The sequence below is a fragment of the Varanus komodoensis genome, unplaced genomic scaffold (genome assembly GCF_004798865.1).
Source record: "Varanus komodoensis strain SLA01 unplaced genomic scaffold, ASM479886v1 scaffold12, whole genome shotgun sequence".
NCBI lineage: Eukaryota > Metazoa > Chordata > Lepidosauria > Squamata > Varanidae > Varanus > Varanus komodoensis.
In genome coordinates this window covers 23,584,612-23,596,202 of record NW_025335349.1, presented here as the reverse complement: position 1 = coordinate 23,596,202, position 11,591 = coordinate 23,584,612, and the positions used below count along the sequence as shown (strand labels likewise).

Genomic DNA, 11,591 nt, shown 5'->3' with positions numbered 1-11,591 from the left:
TGCTGCTTCCCAACTAGGTGTGGGATTCCCGCATGCCTAGCTTTGAGGGAAATTTGCTTTCTTTTTGCCACTGTGAGATCCTGGCGATGTGAGATAAAGATGGCAAAAACAGCTGGGAGGGCCCTATGGGACCTACGTGTTGCTCATCACTGGTCTAAATATGGCCCTACGCTTGCAATACTCAGCCTAACTTTTAAACTCCCCCACCCCTTGCTTCATGTACCATGCAGGCTGCGGAAGAATTGTGAAGCCCTCGAAAGCTCACTCTTGCCACTGAATGGATCCTAATAAAAACCTAATAAAGGTACTGCCAAACTGCGGATTTTGCAAAATAATAATTTGTCCCCCAAATGGCGCATTGTTGTCCATCGTGTCTCCTTGTAGCCTCTCTTTGTTTTGGTCTGTGCTAAACTTTGCTTTGGGGCCCTATAAATATACCGAGGCTGGGCAGCTGAGCGAGACCCCGGTGCCAGGGCAAAAGTTTCCATCCAGGGATTGCGCAAGAGGCGCGGGGAGGGAGGTCGCGCCGAGCAGCGCCGCCTTCTCTCCGCCGTTCTGCAGCGGACGCCGGAGCGCGGCAATAAACAAAGCCACGTGTCCCCTCCCGAGCAAGGGGAGGAGCTCGCGTCGCTCTTCCGGCAACAAAGAGCCACCAGCACCCACTGGATAAATACCGAGGCGGCCGGAGGCGGCACAGAGACACCCCTCGGAGGGCGCCGGCGAGGCTCATCGGGGCGCAGGAAGAAGCGGTCCCGCTGTCCTGGGCGTGCGGCCCGTGAGCTCCGGAGTCCGCGGCGAACGGAGGCTCCTCCCCGCAGCGAGCCCTTCTCGTGCGCCTCTGCTTTGGGGGGGCAGTGCGAGAGAGACGGAGAAAGAGGGTGCGAGAGGAAAAGCCCTCGAAGTCGCCGGCTTTGCTGCTCCTGCGGTTGCGCTTTCGGCCGGGCCACGATGCCTTTTCTAGGGCAGGACTGGCGCTCCCCGGGGCAGAGCTGGGTGAAGACGGCGGACGGCTGGACGAGGTTTCTGGACGGGAAGGACCACCCCGGCGGCTACGGCGGCGAGTGGAACAGGTGAGCCGCGCGCCCAGGTGGCTGTCCGGGCCCGGCTGGCGTCGGGCGTGGGCAGGGCGGAAGGTGCCGGGCAGGTGCCCGCGCTCGCGAGACGGAAGCAGCGCTGTCGGACTCGGGGGCGGCTGCGGGGGAACGGTGGCGGGCCCTGGCTGGGCGCCGTGCGCGTACTTGCAGAAACGCAGTGCATCGTAGCCGTGAATAGATGATGCTGTTGCAAACAATGCAACAAGAACAGGTGAAGGGCTTTACCTGCTGTTGTTATTGGGCCATTGCTAGAGTGAGGGCGATGGCGATTGCGAAGGGACGCTTTACCTCGTGCCTGTCTGTTGGTGCGCGGGTGCAACGCCTTTGTTTACGCTCTTGGGGTTGTGGTGGCGTCATTGCGCGGTGGACGATCATCTGCCAAGCAAAACCGTCTCCACGACCCAGAAGGCGAAAGGCGAGCGAGAGCGCAGTCACCACTCCTGCGGTGCAGCGGCAAGCGTTGCCAGTTCCAGATGGAACGTTTTTAATTTTTATGGCTTCACGCTTTGCTTCAGATCAGCTTCCCCCAACCCCATTGGGGGATGCTGGGAGTTGTAGTGCAACGCCTTTGGGAGGGGCTGCTCCGGTTGTTTGCGTCGTCCTGTCAGCGTTTGCATCTGAATGTTGAGGGAGTTATGGGGAGTGAATGGAATTTCTAGGAACTTGACCAGAGGGGATGGTTGTGCTTTGTTAAAACTCTGGTTCGGAGCCTGGGGTGGCATTATTTGTATGCTCGCCTCCAGTAGGTCGGTTTGTTGACCAAAGTCTTAACAAGGATGACTGGAAGAGCTGAGCCTAAGAGCTGCCTCTCGAACCCCAGCTGGCAAGCCAAGAGGCACAGAGCGATGTGGTTCGCTTGATGCCATAAAGGAAGCCACAGCCTTAAGTTTGCAAGAGCTGAGCAGGGCTGACAAGGACAGGGCAGTTCGGACTGGGGACTTGGCAGCAAGTGACAGCAACAAAGCGACAAGGAAGCTTGTGGCTACTTAGGAGGCATCTTACGTGCCATCATGGACTATCATGTGCTCCCTTCCTAGCCTCTGCTCCCATCTGCCTCCCCAGCACATGCCATGGGGTGACCACTGGTTCAGAACTGCCTCAGTTCAACCTGCATTTTACTCTCTCACCCTGTCGCCAAAACTGGCTGATCCAGAGCCGAAGCTTTTTTGGTGGGGGGAGGGATCTTGCTGAATCACTTCTGGGTAAGTGCATGTGAATGTTGCCTCGTTGGGCATGCGTGCGGCAGGGTATTATTAGTGCCACATGCATCGTGCATGCTGTGAGTGCAAAGGGCCACACACTGTACCACCCTGCTGAGCTCCGCCTGGTCAGGTCTGGGTGGTGGGGGTGGCTGGCTGGAATCTTTTTGCAGAGTGCACTGAGTGAGCCAAGGTGTGTGTGTGTGTGTCGGTCTCCTAGCTGCTGTGCTGTTGACCTTGCCACTCCAGAATCCAAACCTCTCCGCCACATGGCTCTCCGCTGGCTGTCATGCTCTAGACCTTTTCTCAGCAGCACCTGTGGACCTCCTACCCGTATTGGCAGACTGGCCTGCATACAACACCCAAGCATAGTCTCCAGAGAGATATGAAAGAGATGTCCCCTGGGAAACAACTCTGTACATGTTCAGAGATACTCTGCCATGGAGTACAAGAAAATCTGTTTTATAAAAGTAGCATTAATACCCCACTTCTAGCTTCTTCCAGCTTTTTCTCTAACTCTCAGAATCCCTGGCTTTTCATCACCTTTTGACCAGGCTGTCATTTAAACCCTCCCTGAGTCCTTCCAGACTTCAGTTGCTGTGGTGTAACAGCCCCAGTCTGTGCCGCCCAGTCTCCTCCCTCTGAGCTCACTGTTCCTAGCATGGACCTGGCAAAAGTGCCCAGTTCAGAGAATGGAAATGACCCCGTTGCATTTGGATTCCTCAAAGAAAACCTTGAGAATCTTGAGGACTAAGTACATTGCTTGGCATACCAAAGAACAGGCAGGGTTGATCAGGAAGCATTAGTATGTGTCATATTTATTAAAATCAACAACAGCAGTGAAAGCCTAGAAACCGCTAGTGATTATTCCTTTGGCAGAAGCTTGTGTGGGACACTTTATGCAGTTACAGTGAGCAGAAGAATTGTGCCTGGCACGCACATATTTTCCCCTGTCTCTGCCTAGAAAGTGCAGCCGATCAGGAGACAGTTTAAGATGGATGGTTTCTGTATGAGAGCCAGCTTTCTAGTTATGAGGGTTTGGAGCTACTTGGACGAGCTTGCTAACCAAGCGAGAAAATAAGGAGAAACAGAATTGGCCTGGTCTGCAGCCTAGCTGGGGCAAAGTGTTTGGAGTTAAAGGTGCTCAGAGCAACAATGCTTAGCCTACTTCCCCAGCAGTAAATCCCCCTGAACTCTCAGGAGCTTTCTTCTGTGTAAACAGGCATAGAAGTACAGGGCTGAGGCTGCATTTCCAAGTGCATTTACCTGGGCATAAGGCTCACTGCATATGCTTCTGAATAGCAAATGTAAAGCTGAAGTGTTCCTCATTAGGAGAGGGGAAACTTCAGTGCTAAAGGGGCTGTAGATTCAACCGTTTATATTATTAATTTGAGAACTTATTTTCAACTGTCTCCTAGTAATCCTTTCCAAGAAAGCAGAAGTTTAAAAAATCTCAGGGTCAGCGTTGCATAATAATCACTGCATGGTTATATTGCTAAAATGCACATTTATGGCAACGGAACACAGCATCACCATCAGGAGTGTTGTGCTTGAAGTCTTTGCTCAAGCTGTGGTATCTGTTTAATTACAAGCGATTGATACTGACAGTTCAAGAGGTTTCAGAGCATACAATAGTTGAGATGTGGAACTAAAACAATGGGCCCAGTCTATTTTTAAACTTGGAGATCTCTGTTGGTTTAATGTGTTTAGTTAACAAAAGTCTTGATTTTGGCAGGGCATTTTGGTTTATTTTGTTTGGCATCAAACAAAATGTTGGCCACAAACTGACATGTGTTTGCATATTAAAAGTTTCCATGCATAAAAACCAAAGGTTGTGAATTAATAGGCAATCCAGTTTCCTGTTTCTGGCAGGGACTGGTACTGCATGTTACCGATCCGGATGTTTCGTTCCACATTTGTCCCATAAAATGAACAATAATGAAGAACAAGTAGAAACAACAGCTTTGGCTGGGTAACTGTTCGTTTTGTATCTTTTCAGATCATTTAAACACTATACAAACATTTTCATAGCAACATTAAAAATAAAGCAGAATTATTTGTTATGGGATTGTGGTACTCTGGGGCCCAAGAATGTTTGTTTGGGATGCGAATGTATAAAAGTTGGCTTTTATTTATGTTTAGCAGAGAAAGTGGATACTTACTTTTTGAAATTGGAATGGCAACATTAAATGCAACAATTTGGGGATTCGGTATATGTGGCAGAACTTAACAGTACTTGGGATTAGTGCATTGCTCATATATTTGTCATTGGCTGGGTTCAGTGATACCCCACACTCAAGGGTTAAAGATAGGTCGAGTGTGAGATGTCCTTGAATTGTGGGATGTTGAACCATGGGTTATTGTGTTATCATAATCCAAACATGTTATGATAACACAAACAACCACATGAACAGGACCTAAGGTTTGTTGTTGGCTTATGGAATGTGAGTTGTTTGTGTTTAACAAACCATGCTTTGTTAGTGTGGCTGGGTCCAAACAACATGATAACGCCAGTTTCTACAACAACCCACCATTCAAAGACACCCCATGCTCAAGCCTTGAATGTGGGTTATCGTGTTATCTGTCAGGGCTACACCTTAACAGCGTTGTATGATGCTCCTGAAAACCTCCTTGCAAGAAGAATTGCCATCCATCAGTCTGGAAAGATAGTCTTGCTGCAGAAAGATAGCTGTAGTACTGTTAATGGTTAAAAAAAAAGAATCTGACTAGATGTGCACTTGAGCACAAGAGAAGCAGGTATATTCACACCTGCTAAAGTGCTGAATAAAGCAAAGGTACATAGAATAGTAGGGCGTTGCTTCAGGGAGTGATGCAATTGTTTGGGGCTGCCTGAGCACTTGATCAGAGCCATTGCTTTCAAAGATGCTTGCAGGTTCTAGTCCTGTAGTGGGAGGCGAAGGGCAACTGTGCCTTCAAGATTCTAAGGAAAGAGACTCTAGCTCAGTGGTAGAGCACTTGTTTTGTAAGCAGAAGGTCTCAGTTTCAGTGCCCAGCATTTCCACTTATCCTACAGCAAAGGACAACAGTGACATCTCCCTAAGAACCTGGAATGCTCTTGCCAGCCCCAATCACAAAACTGAGAGATGGTCTTGGTGTAAGCAGCTTCTTGGAATGGGTGTTGCTGCAGTTTGATGCATGAACCCTCCTTTGCTGGAGCATAAAATCTCCCTGCACATTGAGATCTAGAGAGAAGCTCCCTTCGCATGACATGCTTGCTTTTTTGCAGAGGAACATGTTTAGAATGGAGGTGCATTCAGACATGCTTTTGTCCCTGGGTATAACATGTGGCCCCCTGTTCTCTTTCCCCAGAATTTGAACTGTTTCTGAAGTGTTACAGGATTTGATACATTTTCTGCAGCTGGTACAAAACATTTGTCTCTGGCAGTGTTGGCCCCAGATTTTGGGGGTCCCTTAAGCAGGATGCCCTCGGGTGGGGGGGCTCCCTGGGTGGGATCCCATTGCTGCCATTCCCACAAATACACATTTGCTTGCCTGCACCTTCCGGATGAAGGGGACAGCAAGAGAAGCACAGGCTGCTGTTTCTTCTTGTTCTGCTCACTCTGTGCATGCACAGAGAGACAATGGCTGGGTTCAGACAACACAGTTACCCACATTGCAGGATTGAGAATAGATTATGAGTTGTCATTGAACTGTGGGGGTTGTTGTTGAAGCAGTGCTTATTGTGGTGTCTGAATCCAACTGCCTGAACAAGAGAATGCATGGTTTCATGTTGGCTTATGAAAGGTGTCTTGTTCACCATGGTTTGTTGTCTTGGCTGGATCCAGGCAACATGATAATGCATGCTTCTGTAATAACCCACAGTTCATTGACAATCCGCACTCTTCCCTTGAGTGTGGATTATTGTGTTGTCTGAACCTAGTCAATGATGGCAGAAAAGCACAAGACGCAACCCAGCGGGTTCTGGGGGTCACTAGTGTACCCCTTCTTAGAACATGGGCCTTGGCATCCACCCAGTCATGCTGACTCCTGACACTGTCCCTGGTATTTGGAAACTCTTCACCTCTGTAGCACAAGTTTCAAATGACATCACATGGTCTTGGGCAAAAAAACACCCTTGAATCATCTGATCCACTGACACTTCTATGTCCTAGTAACATAGCCGGGTAAACAAAGATATAGTTTCTATTGAAGATAAGGACAGAGATAGCTTTTGCTTTGGGAAAACACAGGGAGAAGTAGGAGGGGGCAGATGCTTCTCTAAGTAACACATAAGCGCTGCAGCTCCTTTGGGCTCCAAATCACAGCTGTTGTGTTCCAATTTTTGTTGCTGCATCACCAAGCATGTGCCTTGGAAGCCAAACCAAACATGTCAATAATTTGGAATTTTCCCTGAACATATCCAGAAATACCAGTGCTCTGTAAGCATTTGTAGATGTGCTGAGTACAATTCACTTCTGCACTGGCCAGGTCAAGTGGCAATATTCCAGATTGCATGTTCTGAGTAAGAAGTGGTCAGATCTCCCCGTCGTGTTCTCCTCTGCATCGGATCAGCTATTTGGTTCCTAAATTCCACCTTTCTGCCTTCTTCTTGCGGCAGCTAAAAAGGAAAAGAAAAACCTTCGTGAGTGCCATGAAGGAGGGTGAATGTAGGTGGTGCTGGCGAAATGACTGTTTGGGAAGGTTTAAACATCCCATGTCTCCACATGGTGGCCAAGCCTGGACTCTTGAGTACTTACATGGGAGGTAAAAGAAATAGTGGGGATCCACAGCAAAAGAGCCCGTGTGGTGCAGTAGGACCAGTGCTGAACTACAAACTTGGGAGATCCGGGTTCTAGCCCCTATGCAGCTCCGAAGCTTAAGTCTCAGCCTAACCCACCTCCAGGGTTGTGGCGAGGATAAAACAAGGAAACTAAGATTCCTTGAGTTTCTTGCAAGAAGACCATAAATGCATTAGGCAAGCCAGTGAGCTGAATTCTGCAGCCTGTATTTATCATACAAACCAGAAAAATAGCCTATACTTGCTGGATTTCCTTAATTTATTCTGCTTCTGGTCATTCAGGAGGACAAAGAACAACAGAGGGCCTACTTTCCCTGACCCCTGAAAATCCAGCTTGCACCCCACCCATCCCAAAAAAACCTGATTTGCTGTTTGAGATTTCATTATGTCCTGTATTTCATGCCTTTTTTGTGGTCTCAAACAGAGAAGAAGAAAAAGTTGATGTTTTTGCAGTGCTGAATTTTGTATCCAATGTACTAGCTCCTGAATTTACAAGGTGCAGTTGCAAAGTGAACATGTTTCTGGCTAGAGCTGCAAATGGAGTTCGAGAACATAAGATCGTTTTACTGTACTTTATGGCAGAAACAATATCCTTTTTGTTTTGCCTGGAGCACCACCATTAGGATCCCTTGTTTGGAGCAGAACAAAGAAATAGGATACCTAGTTTTAGTCTCCTGAGTACAAAAGGCTCCAGTAGGTTGTCTGATCCTTGCACTAGTGAATAAGTCAATGGGCGATAGGAAACTAACCTCTATTTGGCATTGCAGAGTAGAGAAGGAAGTCATTATTTTTTTCCCCCTACCATTGTTTTGAGATTGAGATTTAATCCACCCACAGACCAGCCAGGAGATTTGGCAATAGTGTTGGATCTGAACAGGTTTTTGTTATAATTTTAAAAAGCAGGAGGGAATTTCTCATTTTGCAGGGGCTTTTCTGTTCTTTTAGTTGTTGTTTTTCTTTTAACTTTCTTCTCTTAGACATACCTTTAAAATAGTTCATGACCCAAACATTGCATTTAGGGTGATAAAAACAGATCACTATGTAAATACGAATTGGTTAGATTATAGGTTTAGTGCTTCACAGCTCTCCTGCCATAATTGTTCAGCTCTGTGTGGGGGGAAAAGACATTATGGGGTAGTGTTTGCATACATTTTGAGTTTTCTAAAACTACCCGAAAAATTGTTGCATTCATGGCTGTGTCGAATTCATCGTTAAGTCACTTGGTTGGCTGAACTCAGCCTCCCTATTAGGAGCAAACTTCTGTAGTACAAACTCAGCAAAAACTCAAGTTTAACTGAAAAAGGCTGCGAACTTGTTGGAGAGCCACATGCCCTTCTAGCTTTACTCAATGGCAGTGGTGTGAGGTAGGGGCAGGCAGATGGTTCAACAGTAAGCGTTATGATTTCGATAAGATTTTACTTGTTTAGGAAGGTTTTCTCAGTGCAAGGCTCATAGAGCACAATCAGCCATTCGCTTCATTCTCGGAGCCACCATTTTGCCCCAGGCTCCCTTGGTGGGCCTGAGAGCTGGTATGAAAAACAACAGTGCAGAATGAATCCCTGAAGACTGCCCATGCCTGGTGTAAAGGAGACACCCAGTTTGCCTCTTGATGCAGCTCTGCTTTGCACGAATTCTGAAGCCATGGCGCTGTTGTAGTGCCTCAGAGTAGTGAAGGAGGTGTGAAGACTTGGTTCAAATAAATGATGGCTCTGTAGAGTCCTTTATTTGCCCTGTTAAAGCTTTTGCAGCAGCTTGTTGATGACTCACGTGTGGCATGCTGGAGGATGGAGGCTGTTTGGGGCCACATGCAGCCCGCAGCTCTTCTGTTGCCCGTCCCAGCTCTAGGCAGAAGGTGATTCCCACAGTACAGAGCTCCTTAGATGCATAAACAAACGTTTGCCTGTAGGGATGTATAGGGAATCCGGCGAGGGTTTGGCCCCCTTTATTCCGGTTCATTAGTCTTGCTCTGGTGTCTGCTCATTTTGTGAGTCAATCACTCTATTTGCATAAATTATACAGATCATGCTAGTATTGCATAGTTTTTAGTTTTCAGTTGGTGGAATTCTATGCAGTTCGAGTGTGGTTTACTCAAGTCTATGCACATAGCAAAACCTGCATGTTTGGGCACATTTTCTTAGGCTGCAGGTTGCTCATTTTATTTTTTAACACTGTCTTGGAGATAGAATTCTACAGGGGGGAAAAACTGACTCAGCTTATCAGATTGGAAGCCAGCAGGAGGCTCTCTGAGCTGAAACAAGCCAGACTTCCCAGTGTCAGTGCATCCCTAAGAGCACTGAATAAGAAAGTGCTTATAGTTAACCATTATATTGCTGCTTTACCACTTAGTGGGTTGGTAAAGACAACCCAACTAGCCTAGGCTCACCTGGCCATCTGTATTAGAGCAGCAGCTGGGTCCCAGAACAGACTTGTGAACGTCAGCTCAGCTTGGGGAATCTTGATGTCCTTAAACTGCACCAAGGTTAAAAGTTATGATGGAGTTTTTCGGACATTCGGAAACCTGGGTGGTACACTTCAGCCTGTAGGCAGAGGGGATAGCTGGAATGCTTCTTCTACAAGAGGATGGAGAACTTTTTATATTTAGAAAATTAGCCCCTGGGGGGAGTGGGACCACAATGTCTCCCCCATAGAATGTGTTTTCTAGGGGCATTGAGCATTTCCCCCCGCATGGAAGCACTGAAACATGCAGTCACCCTGTGTCCAGACAGCCTGAAATAGTCTCATCCTGGAGCATTGTTCCACCTGGTATGTAGAATGGCTTTTAGTCCCGTATTGCTCTTCTCCTCTATCATCAGAGCTATTCAAGCTTTGCTCCCAAGATTTCGTTATTTATAGACCTTCTAAAGTGCCGGGTGCATGAAAACCAGAGTGCATCCATGCCTGAAGATGTTTGCAGCATGACCCAGGTATGACAGAAGCAGGAAGCTAGAGGGCATTAGAGGAGCACGAGGAGGTTAAAGGAAGTGCAAGTGTGTTTCGCAAGGGTCGTGACATTTGTTGTGCAATTCCCATTAAATTATGGTCATTTGTGCCGTAATGAGCCCTGCTGGCCAGTCTGTTTTTCATCAGCGCCGCCTAGAAAATTGCTATTGCATGTTCCTGAATTTGCGAGGCATCTCCAGTAAAGGAAGTGATCTATGGGCCAGTTCATTTCTAAGAAGCATCTTTTCACTAAATGATCACTAGTGAAAAGGGGTTACCTGCCCTCCACCAAATCCTGGTGCAGATGTACAAATGGAATCCCAAGATGGTTGGTGCCAAACCAGGCATTGGAGAAGTTCTTTCCATATATTTGATCATTTAGTTTAGAAGGAGTTGGAACAATGGGACTCGGGCGTGTTTAGGGGATGGCCCACTCGGGTTGGTGCCCCAGCATAGCTGGCCTTTTCTTCACATGTGCTTCACTTCCATTGCCCCCCATCCTCAAATCTTTCCGCCTGAATTTTCTTCCTGAAATCAAATGCCCTTCTTCCCCTCTCTGTAGAATCCTTCCTGCACATGGGGGTGTCCTTAGGAAACAGGCTTGTTTAAAAACACACACGCAGACACAAAGAGAGTTTTTAGAGCATATGCAAAGCCTGTGCCACATTGGAACAGCCCCAGAAGCAAAGAGGTAACCAGTACAATCATGCATCATGTGTAAACTTAACTGCTGATATTTCTATTCCAAGCACCTCTTCTTTGGGAGTAGTGGGGGAATGACATAAATCAGGTTACAGTCTCCCCGTTTCTTGTCTCACCCCCAGTTACAGCAGAAAAGAAGAATGCAATAAGGAGAACATTTTCAACAGCCTGAACTGTGATGTTGCTGCCAAGAAGAGAAAGAAGGATCAGTTGAACAACAAGACAAGGATTCAGTGTAAGACATGAACTGAAGGAGATGCATAAAAATCCAAAACAACAATAAACAACTGTGCTTGCAGAAGGGGAACCCTATACTTCTCACACAATGAAATGACCTTTGCAGCTCTTCCAGAAGTCCCTGGGGAGAGTTTGTATCCCTACTCTGACCTTTGCTTGGATCCATTGCAATATGGAGATTAATCTTTGCTCCATGCCTTTGAGCTTGTTGTGTTCAAATTTTTGTCATTTGCTTTTGGCAAAGGAAGAGAAATCCTTTTCCCAGTAGTACGTTTAAATTAACTGATTCCAGTTTCTCCCTGCACCCATTTTCTGGACACCTCTCTATAGCCTGAACTGATTCTGTTACCCATGGTGGGCTTCTTGAACATATACCCCCAATGCCAGGAGAGCCGATATCTAAAATCAGATAGAAACAATAAAAGCTTTAAAAAGAAATATCTTCAAAGGGTTGTTATGTGGCAAAGAAAGTTGAACCTAACAATGAGAATGTAGGGAAGAAGGCAAAGGAGACAGTTTGGTGTTAAGATGGCTAGTTGGTTGGTTAGTTGATTGTGAGTATGTTCAAGATTGCATCCAAACTCTGGAGTGCAGCTGATCTAACAATGGTTAAGGAAAAATAGCTGCTCTCATAAACTACATTTAAACTTGCTTTTGCTA

The 11,591-nt window shown here is 46.9% G+C and overlaps 1 protein-coding gene across 4 annotated transcripts in view; it reads left to right on the top strand.

The window, feature by feature from the left end:
- The first annotated feature begins 658 nt into the window (after positions 1-658).
- Positions 659-11,591, top strand: part of FBXO32 (F-box protein 32) — a 28,655-nt gene continuing 17,722 nt past the window's right edge. Inside the window, exons 1-3 of one of the 4 annotated variants that reach the window (XM_044421849.1) lie at positions 1,428-2,296; positions 10,555-10,683; positions 10,817-10,929. In XM_044421849.1, the coding sequence (XP_044277784.1) occupies positions 10,640-10,683; positions 10,817-10,929 (157 nt within the window). In that variant the 5' untranslated portion in view covers positions 1,428-2,296; positions 10,555-10,639. Of the gene's footprint in view, positions 1,071-1,427; positions 10,930-11,591 lie in introns of those variants that run through there. The other 3 variants (XM_044421848.1, XM_044421846.1, XM_044421850.1) reach the window with 3 other exon arrangements.